A 12,549-nucleotide genomic window follows, 5' to 3' on the forward strand; every position below is an offset into this window, starting at 1 on the left:
TTGGTGAAAGCCTCCTCACCTGGGTTTGCTTTGTCAACCCAGAAGAGAAAAACAAGGAAAAGTCTGGGAGCATTTTAAGAAGAGCTTTGTTTCCTGGTGAATTGATTCTTTCCTGCTCCTCAACATAAAATCTGTCTCTCCTGGCTTCAGTGAATGCAGACGCCGTGCTCTGCAGGCAAAGAGACGCTCCTATTGCTATTTTATGCTATGGAAATATCTTGCTGGGCAAAACAACAAAGCAGCACAATTTCTAGCGGAAATCACTCATTTTAAAACCCTGATTAATCAGCACTGATTAAAAATTAGCTACTCATTTCCCTCTTGATATCAACCACTCTTATCACATGCCACCAAACCCTCCTCCCAGGTCTGGTCTCAGCAGGTTACTGGGCACAGGGGTGTACGAGCCCCTTGGTGTGCCGGCCGGCTAGCAGGCGCATGTTCGCACGCATGCACACACACACACACACACACGCACGCACGCGTGCGCTCTCTCACACATACATGCCATGGGTGAGTGTGCCTTCTCTTCAGCCCAGAATAAGCTCTCAAAAACTTCAGAGCTTAATAACCAGGCAGGGGAAGACACGGTAAGGGCATCTAGAATGTTCCAGAGATATGTTCCGTGTTGCATCTTCTCAACTCCTTTTGATGTTCTTATTTGGCAACGTTTTTCAACAGTCCAGACAAATATTGTTCAAAGAAGTAAAGGTGACAGGGAAGCAAACCAAAAATCTCAAAGGAAATTAAGATGAATTTGGAAAAGGAGGAAATGCTTATGTATGTAGATATGGACAAGTCACAGTAAATAACATCTGGCCATGCATAAAGTGCCAAATTTGACCCCACTGCAATCACCCCAAGTGATCACTTACAAGTGTCCTTTCTTTTTGGTCCACAAAGATCTGATAAAGATTGCATAGAAATTAATTCAAATTAAAGAAAGGAACAGTTTTGGATTAGAATTCCATGTAAATATGGAGTATGTGAAAACCATCACTTTGTAATCGAAGTCTCAGTAAAATCAGTGTCATCGGATACCTTACACACAGATGAACAAATAACCGGGTCACTGAATTCTGTCACCATTTCATTCTAATGGTTTGGGGCTTTTCTAGCAAAGAAGCTGAGGGTCAAATGTCCCCCCGGCCCTGCTGGGGTCTGCTCCTCTGTCTACGGTTTTAGAACAAGGGGGCATCGTTACTTGACGATGATGGTGGTGGTGGTCAGAGTAACAGTACCGGCACGTCCACAGCATGTTACCACATGCCAGGTACTTCTCTAAGCATGGCACAGATAGTGATTCTTTATCCCTCACAGCTGCCTTGTGACACAGAACCAGCAGTGCCCTCATTTTTCAGGCGAGGAAACTGAAGCGCAGAGCAGTGAAGGAACTCACTCGCGTTAGCAAACGGGGAGAATGGGTTTGGACCCAAAGTCGTGTGTGCACTTTGACACTGTTCCATCAGTCTCTTCAACCACAGACACTGACAACTAGGGGACTGGATTCGCGCCCTCCCTGAAGGCGAGAGGATATGCTGACTAGCCCAACAGAGTTTAACAAACTTCATGTCTTGTTTGGTCTTAAAGTCAAGTGAAATTTTTCTAAGTCAAATAAACGAAAGGTGGCACGGCAGGAGGAGATCTCCAACTGGTAGACCTTTCCATAAAAGGTGAAAAAGAAGCTGTAGACCAAGAACAAATAAAACCAAAGTCTTTCTCCTGGAAACCTAAGAGTAAAATCAAGGCTGAATTCTTTCTAACGGGTTCTGTTTAAAACAGTGTCTCCAGTGCTCAAGCGATGAGGCAAGTTTCCCTGAGAAAGCATGACGTGTTATTCTACAGACTGAAAACCTAGTTTCAAACAATTTCCATTCTGCAAATTCCCAATTCCGTACCCCTCTCTTCTTTTTCTCAGAATTGTTTTTTATGAGGTTTTGTTTTGTAGTTTTGTTTTCCAGTATGTACCCAGATGCCCTAATCAGATTCTAACGTTCTCAGGTGATAACCCAGTTATCGGCCAGAGCAATTCAGCGTAACTCAGTAACACACAATGAACAGGAAGCGTGTGCTTCTCTGGGGTGATTCAACAACAGTCTTCGAAAGGTGGGTCCAGCTACTCACCTTAGGTTTAAATGCAATGACTTTCAAAACCATCTCGACGGTGAACACCCCAGTGAAGACCATGTTCAGAATGTCCATGGCATCATTAAATATCTTGGACTGCTCGTGGTGCTGTGGACGATGACAGAGGCACGGTTCTCAGAAGACCCAGCCCAGCCAGCCTCACGAAAGGAGGCTCCCCAGCCCCCTGGTCCCTGTAGGCATCCACCCTCTGCTTGGACATGGAGGCAACCTTCACTGGTTCTAGCGCACGCGATTAACTCACCGCAAAGCACAGGGGCGCCTTGACAGAATGAGGATGATTGGAAGATGAAGGGGAAATACATCCATTTCCTCTGCTCAGGATGAAGGGAACCCACCCTTCCTCCTGGCTGGGTTTATGTTCAGGGCCTTGACCCAGGCACAAGGCAGAACCCACCCAAATGTCTACGACTAAAGGTAGGATTTGGTTGGAGATCATTTTGATGCCATTATTAGGTCCACGTCCAATAAAAGGCCATATTATCTTGACCTCACACTTCTTCCCTACATTGGCATGTGGTCCTTCTCGTTCATAAAGACTTCTTAAATTTACAAAAACATGCCAGAAAATGTCCCTCTGGTGGCTTTTAGACCCATTTTCTAAACAGCACTGGGAGTTGGTTTGATTTGCTCAAGTTGTGTGGAAACTGGATCTAGACCTTGGCTTCTGTGCTAGGGCATTATCTACTCAACAGTATAAATGCCAGACCTGCTCACTGTTAATACCAACTTGGCCAACTGAAGGGAGTTACATGCCTTGCCCCCAGTATAGCAAGAAGTGGCTATAATGCAGGTCAAGCTCTTCCCCATGAACTGGAAGATTCCCCACTCTCATACTGAGAGCTCCTTGAGGACAGCAATGTGACTTATGTTTTGTTTTTCAACACTGGGTGTTTACTTTGTGACGGGCCCAGTGCCAGTGCCTGATGTGAATTTTCCAGTGCAAACCTTACCTCTGGCATAGATATGATAGATTTCCTATTTTGCCAATGAAGAAAGCAAGGCTCAGAGGATTTAAATAACCTTGCCAAGATTGCCCATCTGGTAAGGAGTAAGGCAGGACTGGAATGCCTGTCTGTCCAACTCCACACAGACCAAGCTTTAGTCCTCAGATGCTCCCTGGCCGCAGGAGGCCCATAGTAAATGTTTACAGAATTGAATGCCAGGTCCAGGCTCCAGGGAAATGTTACCTATGGTCATGCTGTAGAGGTGGTCTCTTAAACAAGAGGGCCATCCTAGATGCCTGCCGTGACAGCTGTTAGCCAGAATGGGACTCTGGCCAAACTACAGCCTAGATTCATCAGAAAATCAAACCCATTCTCTTGTGACGGGGTGGCATTCCCCCCTGAGAATTTGGGGCAGGGGGCTGTGCAGCAGGCCCAGACGTGACCCCCACGGCTGTCTCCATTTTTACCTGCATGGCCAAGCAGAGTGTGTTGAGCATGATGAGGACAAACATCATGTATTCGAAAGGCGAGGAGTTCACCACGTACCAGAACTTGTACTGGTAGGGGTTTTTGGGGATGTATCTCCGCAAGGGACGTGCTTTCAAGGCGTATTCGACACACTGACGCTGCAACGGCAAAAAAAAGAGCAAGGAGGGGTCCTGAGCACACCCATGGGAGGCGGACATACTTCTGCCCGCTTTGAAAGGACGGACAGGCACCCGCCGCGGGGGACTGTGGACCAGGGGGAAACCACGATAGCCACTCCCACGGATGCCTTGGTCACTGGCCAAGGGCCTCTAGCTCCATCACTTTATCAACCCCTCACAGCGACCTGGGGGGTGGGTTAGCAGAGGACCGAGTCTGCTTCCATTTTCCTCATTCAGATGGAAGTCCAGAGCTGTGAAATGCCTTGCTGGAGATTCTGTGGTGCACAAGCAGAGGAGCAGGGCCTAACCCAGGCCTCATCCCTACCTTTCCTCTCTGCTGGTGCATTAAGTCTGCGGTTCTGGCACCTCTAGGAAAGGAAGCCAGGTAACAAGAGGCACAGAAATCCTGCGGAGCCAGAGAGGCTGGACCAACTCCCCAAGACAGGATCCACATGAGACACCTCTTGGGAGCCAGACCGTATTAACCACACGTGTCTAATGGTGTGTGCCTGCCTGGGACCTTCTGACACTCGGGAGCTTGTCATATTCATCTCAGAGCCCCCAGGACATGGTCAGCAATGATGGCCAGAGCACTGTCCTTCTCACTCTGGGGCTGAGACTGGTCCACCCTTTGCAGCCCAGAGGGATCTCCAGCCCCGTAGGCTCAGTGTAAGGCCCCACTTGCTCTTAGACCCAGACCAACTCCATTCTCCTGCTTAGACCCTGGGTTCTGACTTCAGATAGGCTCCCTCTGTCCAGAATCTGGCCCTGCTGTGACCCCTCACACTGACTCCAGGGACCCCCAATTCGAACCTCTTCTGGACCTCAAGTGCTGACACGATTGTAGCTCTGGTCCTGCCACCCCAGCCAGCCTGGGCCTCGCCCTGACATTCTCCTTCCAGGGGCTGGGAGGTGGGAGGAGTGGGGGATGATGAGGAGCAGGACCAGGCTTCCTTCTGATCACCCCTTATGGGATCTGAAGGGACGCCCTGACAACTCAAAGCAACATCTTCCTACAAACCAAGCCGTCCCTGTCCTCTTTGCCCCAGAGGGCACAGCTGCGGCCAGAGACAGCCAGCCTTACCACAGCCACTTCCCTCAGGAAGCCAGGCTGGCAGATGATCCCTGCTCCTATGTCATCATCAAATGGGGGTGCTAGCAAACCAGGGCCCAGGGGAAACTCCCAGAGCAGAATCTCCACCTCACCATCTTCTAGCGCTGGAAGGGACCTCTAAAAGCAACTCCTGGGTGCCCTCAATCTACAGCAAGCCCAGAGAGGAGCAGGTCTCCTGGCTCTCTCACATCATCACTCAATCAGAGCCAAAGTCCCCTGCTGCTATCAGATTTGTTCAAACAAGGCAGTGGATAACGGGAGAATGACACCAGCGCAATATTAGACCCAGGTTTAAAGTTAGTGACTTTTCCTGCAGTGTGATAGGTTACTTCCTCCTAAGTCAACCTGGTTGACTCTGGTTCTCAACCCTGGTTCTCAACCAGGGGACATCTGGCAATGTCTGGAGAGGTCTTCTGGTTGTCAAAACTCAGGGCAGCGGGTTGCTACTGGAATCGAGTGGGTATAGTCCAGGGATTCTGTTAAACATCCTACAAAGCACACAATGCTCAACTGAAAATTATCTAGCCCAAAATATCAATAGTGCCGAGGTTGAGGAGATAAGACACAATCCACGCCCCACCTCCCCCCATAAGGACTGTGGGAGGAGCAGTGGGTGCTTTCCGGCCCCTGGCCACATCCCCCACCAAGATTGTGGGCCATCACTCGTGGGTCATGCCTGCAGAAGGTGGCCTAAGCATTCTTTGACTTCTCCATAGGGTGGGGTTGATCTCACAATTACAAGGTCTGATCTGTATCTGAGAAGCGCGCTCTCCCCAGCAAGGACTCAAATTGGCTGTGAGGGTGCTGTGAACAGGGCCCGAGTCCCCGGGACAACCAGCGGATGCACGCCTTCTGTGTGCACGGAAGAAGCTGGCAACACACAAGCCACTCCTCTCTTGCTCAAGGGACAGAAGCCCAAACAGTGTGTGACTTTAACCTGATTTTTGTCCAGCTCACAGTTCTTATACTCTTTCTCTCCCTGCTCCTGAAATGTGACGATGACGAAGCCCACAAAGATGTTCATCATGAAGAAAGCCACAATGATGATGTAGATGATGAAGAAGATGGAGATCTCCACGCGGTAGTTGTAGATGGGGCCAACATTCTCTCCGTTGGAGTCGATGGCTTTGTACAGCAACCTGGAGAACAGAAGGACTGGGTGAGCCCCTCCGCCTGCCCAGACGTGCACCTCTTCTGACGGCCTCTGTGGGCCCGCCCCCTGCCTGTCAGCCCCCTCCCTCGGAGCCCACCCATAGCCCCTGGACACACAGGTCCCCGAGGCACCCTCCTTGGCATTAGGCCCAGCCGGCCCAGCGCCCAGAGGAGGGGACACCTGAGATACATTTGTTGACTGATGTTTTGAGGACATGAGAAAAGATTTCATGGATATTCAACAATGCTCCTTTTTACTGACAGATGGGAGAGAGGAAGGACACCACGTGGAAGACACTGGCAGAACTGAAAACTGTACACACGCCAACAAGGACAACAAGCGAGCAACCCGGGATTTCCAAAGAACTGAGAAGTTCCCCAAACTGAAATATACACAGAAATTAAATATATGCTAAGCAGAACTCTCAGTAGGAAGAAAGGAAATTACCGTAAGATCCCCAAGTTAAAATTACCCCCACTCTGATGCAGAGTCAGCACTGCCAGGGCGCCCACCCCACGCTGGGCTGTGCTACACACTTTCACAGCCATCTGCAAAGGCAGACATTACAGTCATCCCCATCGTACGGAAGCTCACAGAGTGATCTAGGTGACCGAAGTCATACTCCTTGGGGGCAAAGCCAGGAGATGAGCCCAGCTCCTCTGAGCCCCAGGTCCCAAATCTGCCTCACTTTCCCTCACCTGCCATCCTGATTTGCTAAAACACACTGCTGAAAACCCAAGAGTGCAGCCAGTGCCTCCACAGAGTAAAGGGGCTCACTCCTGCCTCTTTTCTCCCCAGGACCAGTTCCCTAATGAACAAACCCCACCCAACTGCCCTCTTCCTCCACAGGCTCTCCCATAAAACTTCTGACTCTCCCATGCATCCAGAGAGTTCTGCCAGCCTGACAGAGTGAATTTGTCCACCTTCTGCAGTTTCTCTGGGCGTGAGAACTTGACATTTGGGACTCTGCGTATGTACATACATCTAGGTGGCAGGAGCTGGGGCTGGGGTGGGTATCAGAGCACAGGGAACAAAGGTGTAAGAGACTTCCCTTTTGTATTCTACCTTCTTCCCTGCTTCTGGACTTTTTTTTTTTTTTAACTTTACTCATCAAAATCCTAGCCATCCTTCAGAACCTTATTCTGCACATCTCTGACACGGCAGAAGCTCCTGCCTGGTTTGACTGCCTGATACTCTGACTAGCTTTGGGCCTTGAAGAGAGGAACATGTTGAGACCACTGTTTCTCCCACAGGGCTTAACACAGCACGCTGCACGGAGCTGGTACCAAAAGCACATTTTATGAATGAGCGAGTGAGCGGGTCAGTGAAAGACATGGCATTTTGCCAGCCACCCGTGTCTGGCGCACATTAGAACTGGGAACGAATGACTGAACGACTGAATGGATGGCTTGGGACATTATCAAGGTGTTCTCTATACTTACGCAGGCCAGCCCTCAAACGTGGAGACCGTGAACAGCGCCATCATAGCAGAAAGGACGTTGTCAAAGTTGAAATCACTATTTTGCCAGATCCTCTCACGGACCACAGGGTTATCAACGTCCCCATCCTTGTAGAGGATGAAAAGCCCCCTAAGGAGGAAAAGAAGTGTGGGTCATCCTGGCTTGACCTGAGATCAGTCACAGCTGCTCCAAGGCCACGTCCAGGCACCATTGTGCTGTCTGCCAGCCAGGCCTCACCTCTGAGCCGAGCACAGCCTGAGTTTTTCTTCTTCTTGTCCTGTGTTTACTCTAGTCTACAGTTCCAATAATCACTGAGGACCTACTAGTTTAATGAGTATTCTCTAGAGCAACTAGGCAGATATCCAGCATATGCCTGATAACAAATGATAACTACCAAACAGTAAACGCCTCTCATATACGATGGGCTCAACGCATACACTGAAGACTCAGAGGCTTTGGCCTGGAGAATTCTGCAAGCTCTGGGACGCAAGCCTGGGTACACCCTCCTCTCGGCCTTTTGGCTGTAATCACACTCTTTCTCTTTGTATTAACGATATTCCCAGTTTTCTCTCTAAAATAATTCTATAATTTCTGATACACAATATTTGTCATCGAATTTCATTTCTGGAAAGGGGCCAATGTCTTTATTCCACAGATGGGGAAGCAGAGGCTTAGTGAGAGAAGAGAAGGGGTCTTCACCCTGCTGCCTTGCCGCATAAACTCCAGGGGGCGCCCCCCCCCCCGGGCACCCCCCCACCCCTGCAGCCTGCATGGATGATGCCCCCGGAGGTGCACAATCAGTCACACTGAGGCTGATATACTCTGACCGCACCTTCTGCTGAAAAGAAACCCCAAATGGAATGTAAGCAGTACAAGCAAGTCCTCAGTCGGTGCCGTCCCAAAGGGATGGGGACACACAGAACTTTACGCGGTCTTACAACCTGAGGCAATGGTTTCATGTCTGCCTTCATATTCTTCCGGACATGTTGGGATAAGAGGCATGAGTATTTCTCACTTTGTCTCTCCTCTGCCTGTTCTTGTGAATAAAAATATGCCCCGAATGTGGGTGCCAAGAGCACGGGGAGAAAGGCAGCCTGGAAAACGTGTCGGTAGAGGCTAGCCAGCTTCTGAATGCCAGGGAGTTGAGCTTCGAGTTCCAGTTTGGGGGTGGGGGGGATTTATCCATGTGGCTGGAAGGTGGGGGGGGGCTCTCTGGGGAATTTTGGAATTGTTATTTTAGGTTTCAGTGCATTCCCTCCTCCCAATTTTAGAGATTCTATACCAAACATCAAAAGCCATCTATCCATTCTTTTGGGGGTGATAAAGGTTTGGAACTAGAACGAGTAGGCCATGCTTGTCCCACAGTGTGACTACTAAATGTCACTGAATTGCACAGTTTAAAATGATTACTTTTATGATATGTGAATGTCACCTCAAAACTACCACCACCACCCCCCACCCACCCTCTCTCCAGCCGTGAGCTGAGCATACAAGCCTCTAACAATCCATGATGAAAACTTCTGAAAAGTGAGCACAAGCAGACCCTCCAAGTTTCTTATTTGTGCTTCCTTGTTCCCCACTCTCATGTTCAGGACACTCACCTGCACTCTTCGGGGTTACTTTTGGCTTCATCCGTGCAGCGATAGAACTTCCCCTGCGTACAGAAGAGACAGGCAGTCAAATGCAGGCTCCCCACAAAGAGATCAGCTGGGCTTCAGGCCAGAAGGCACATCCGTGTACCTTGAACAACTGGACCCCGATGCAGGCGAACATGAACTGGAGAAGGGTGGTGACGATCATGATGTTGCCGATGGTCCGGATGGCCACGAAGACACACTGGACCACGTGCTGGGGAGAGAGGAACCCGGGGAAGGCAGAGGGATGTCATCTGCTTTTGTTGTTTCAGCCACAGGGCGAGCTAATACCGGCCAGGATTTTCTATGTTTATGTGCATTTTTTTTTTCAACGTTTATTTATTTTTGGGACAGAGAGAGACAGAGCATGAACGGGCGAGGGGCAGAGAGAGAGAGGGAGACACAGAATCGGAAACAGGCTCCAGGCTCTGAGCCATCAGCCCAGAGCCCGACGCGGGGCTTGAACTCACAGACCGCGAGATCGTGACCTGGCTGAAGTCGGACGCTTAACCGACTGCGCCACCCAGGCGCCCCTGTTTATGTGCATTTTTATATGATTTTCCAACTTTGTGCCTCCCTTGCGCTTGTTTTTCAGGTAGTTATCTGTGGGGAGTTACCCCCGTTGCAGTGGGGCCACCTGGGAGGACCACCCTACAGATCAGTCCCTCCCTGGTTTCCTCCAAAGTGGTTTAGTCAGAAGAAACACTACCAGGTGCGGCACTGCCTGGCACACAGGTCCACAGGGACCCCTGCCCCCCATAAAAGGACTCAGGAAAATGCAAAACCTCTGGCCTTTTATACGACCTGCATGAGGATAGATTTAAAGACCAAAATAAACCCAAGAACACATTATTTGTTTAATTTAATTTTTTCGGTTTATTTCTTTTAGCAATCTGTACCCCAACATGGCACTCAAGCGCACGACCCTGAGATCAAGCATTGCGTGCTCCTCTGATTGAGCCAGCCAGGCACCCCAACCCAAGAAAATACTAATAATTTTTAAAAAGTAATAGAACAGTAATCTCATAAAGAAAAATAAATTAGCAAAGAGAAAGAAAATATTTGTAAAATGCTTTCAGCACTTGTCAGAGGTAGTGTCACTGGTTAGAAATGGCCTTTCCAGGGGCGCCTGGGTGGCTCAGTCGGTTAAGCGACCACCTTTGGCTCAGGTCATGAGCTTGTGTTCCAGCTCCAACTCCAGCTTGTGTTCTTGTGTTCCAGCTCCACATCGGGCCGTCTGTGGTCAGCATCAGATCCTCTGTCCCCTTCTCTCTCTCTGCCCCCCCCCCCCCCGGGGGGGGGCGCGCGCGTGCGCGGGCCGCCAAAAAAAAAACAATAAAAAAAAAATAATAAAATGTTCAGGAAAAAAAAAAAGAAAAAGAAAAAGAAACGTCCTTTCCAAATGTACAGCCGAGTAAAACCCATCAAGCCTCAGCCCAGCTCTGGCCCCAACCAAAGCAGCCTGGGCCGGAGGGCAGAATCCAAACCTTGAGTCCTTTCGCTCTGTTGATCGCCCTGAGCGGCCTCAGGACCCTTAAGACCCTCAGAATCTTCACAACGGAGATGGCACTGGATCTAAGGAAGGAAAAGAGCAAAGAAGGAAGGCAGAGTGTATTACAGTCAGATAAAATACTTTGGAATTATTTCACGCGGCCTTCACTGTAGGACCATGGCCCGTGTGGGGCTGAGCTCACCCCCCCCCGGGCCCCCCCCCCCCCCGCGCGCGCGCGCGCGCGCGCGCGCTCTCTCTCTCTCTCTCTCTCTCTCTCACACACACACACACACACACACACACACACACACACACACACGCCCACACACATCCAGCCCACATTCACGGCCCCTCCTGGGCCAGGCCCATGGGACTCGCAGAGGCCCTGACTGGGGCGCGGAGCTAAGGCAGCAGAGGCACAATTTAGCACTTTCCTTTGTCCTTTTTGCTCAATGTAAATGCTAGGCAGTCCTTGGCTTTCAGGCTGCAGGTTTGTTTGTTCGGGTTTGCTCTCGGAGGTGGGAGAGCTGCTGTGGTGCCCTGTGCGGGGCTTCTCTGGCCTCTGCGGAGTTTGCTGTTAGGTGGGACGCAATCACCACCTGTGTGGTGGGGCTGACAACGGAGGGGATGCAGGACAGGCTGCCAGGAGAGCACATCCTCCGGGAGCTGGGGACACGGTAGCCATGTGAGTCCAGGGGTCAGCTGGACAAAGGCGGGGGTGCTCCAGGGCAGACGGGAGAACACGGCTCACGCAGCCCCTCAGGCGGCTGGAGCACATGCTCGGGAGGCAGAGGGCAGACACAGCCTGGCATTTATGGGGCCTGCAAAGATGCTGTGAGAACACCCTCTCTCTAGCTGCGACTGCTGCCTCCCTCCCCCTGGGCAGTGGTGGGAGGTGAGGACCAGCACAGAGGGCCATCTCAGGCAGGGGTCGTCGGTCTTCTGAGGGGGATGCAGCCTCCCCATTTAACTTGAGCTCGGAGGTAGTAGGTGAGCACGTTTCCTCATAGGGGGTACTGATGGCCAGCACCTGAGCACAGGTACTTGTAAGTCAGCAGGAAAGCAAGGCCACGGGGGACATTCCTACGGGAACTTCTGCCCCAGACCCCCGAGGTACAGCAGGCAGGCAGCTTGCAACTGGGGCTATTCCCCACCAGACATTGGTAAAGGCCATGGAAAGGCCCTGGGGCCCTGAGTGGTAGCCTCGGCCCCCTTCTAGCTGAAACTTGTAGAAGACAAAAGAAAGGGGTCATGGCAGCTGCTATATCCTGGAGATCAAGGGAGGAAGCCTTCAATATCCAATCTGAAAGTTCCCCCAGAGGCCCCCTCTTGTATGAGAACTGTAGTCCTTTGAGAGAAGGACTACATGATGCCCGGGAGGAAGCTGAACTAGAACCGGGCTTCCCTCTCTCCCAGTTCAGACTTCTCTGTTGAAAGCAAATATCACAGACAGTAATATGCCCAACCTGGCAGGGGGCATGGAGAGAAGGAGAAACACAAGAAACACGAACAGTGCCAATGCCCTCTGGCATGCACACAAATCGGGCTTTCCGGGGTAACTGAATGCACTTGTTAAAGTGATGCCTAGCCTTTATGAATTATGTTAAAATCCCTCACAGAAACCATCCTGCCCAAGAGTCCTGTGCTCACACACTCACGCCCACCCCAGAATACTTACTGGATCCCGAATGATACCAGGGATACCCCGACAACCAGCATATCCAGTAGATTGAAGTAGTTCCTGCAGAAAGCCCCTTTGTGGAGGAAAGCTCCAAAAGTCGCCATCTATAAACAGAATCATGAGTGATTTACTGTGTTTTTTTTTCTTTCTCTCCAGAAGAAAAGAAACCTGGGCTCTTTACAAAACCTCCAGGAAAGTACTTTATTAACAAGCATGCATTAGGAAGCCAGACATATAAACCAGCAGGGCTGAGCAACCAGATATTGGTTCAATAAT

The 12,549-nt window shown here is 50.5% G+C and overlaps 1 protein-coding gene across 22 annotated transcripts in view; it reads right to left on the reverse strand.

Moving 5' to 3' along the window:
- The window catches only part of CACNA1D (calcium voltage-gated channel subunit alpha1 D), a 306,523-nt gene that overhangs the window by 52,326 nt on the left and 241,648 nt on the right, over positions 1-12,549 (reverse strand). For all 22 annotated transcript variants that reach the window (XR_005784486.1, XR_005784485.1, XM_040454783.1 and 19 more), the window contains 8 exons: positions 12,271-12,377; positions 10,588-10,675; positions 9,207-9,314; positions 9,068-9,120; positions 7,449-7,595; positions 5,791-5,992; positions 3,560-3,718; positions 2,125-2,235 (listed from right to left, as the gene is read on the reverse strand). Coding sequence is in view for 20 of the 22 variants with exons in the window: in XM_040454783.1 (XP_040310717.1) it covers positions 2,125-2,235; positions 3,560-3,718; positions 5,791-5,992; positions 7,449-7,595; positions 9,068-9,120; positions 9,207-9,314; positions 10,588-10,675; positions 12,271-12,377 (975 nt within the window). In the remaining 2 variants the exon portion in view is untranslated. The remainder of the gene's footprint in view (positions 1-2,124; positions 2,236-3,559; positions 3,719-5,790; positions 5,993-7,448; positions 7,596-9,067; positions 9,121-9,206; positions 9,315-10,587; positions 10,676-12,270; positions 12,378-12,549) is intronic.

This window comes from Herpailurus yagouaroundi, unplaced genomic scaffold (assembly GCF_014898765.1).
Source record: "Herpailurus yagouaroundi ecotype Mexico unplaced genomic scaffold, PumYag 213, whole genome shotgun sequence".
NCBI classification, from domain to species: Eukaryota; Metazoa; Chordata; class Mammalia; order Carnivora; family Felidae; genus Herpailurus; species Herpailurus yagouaroundi.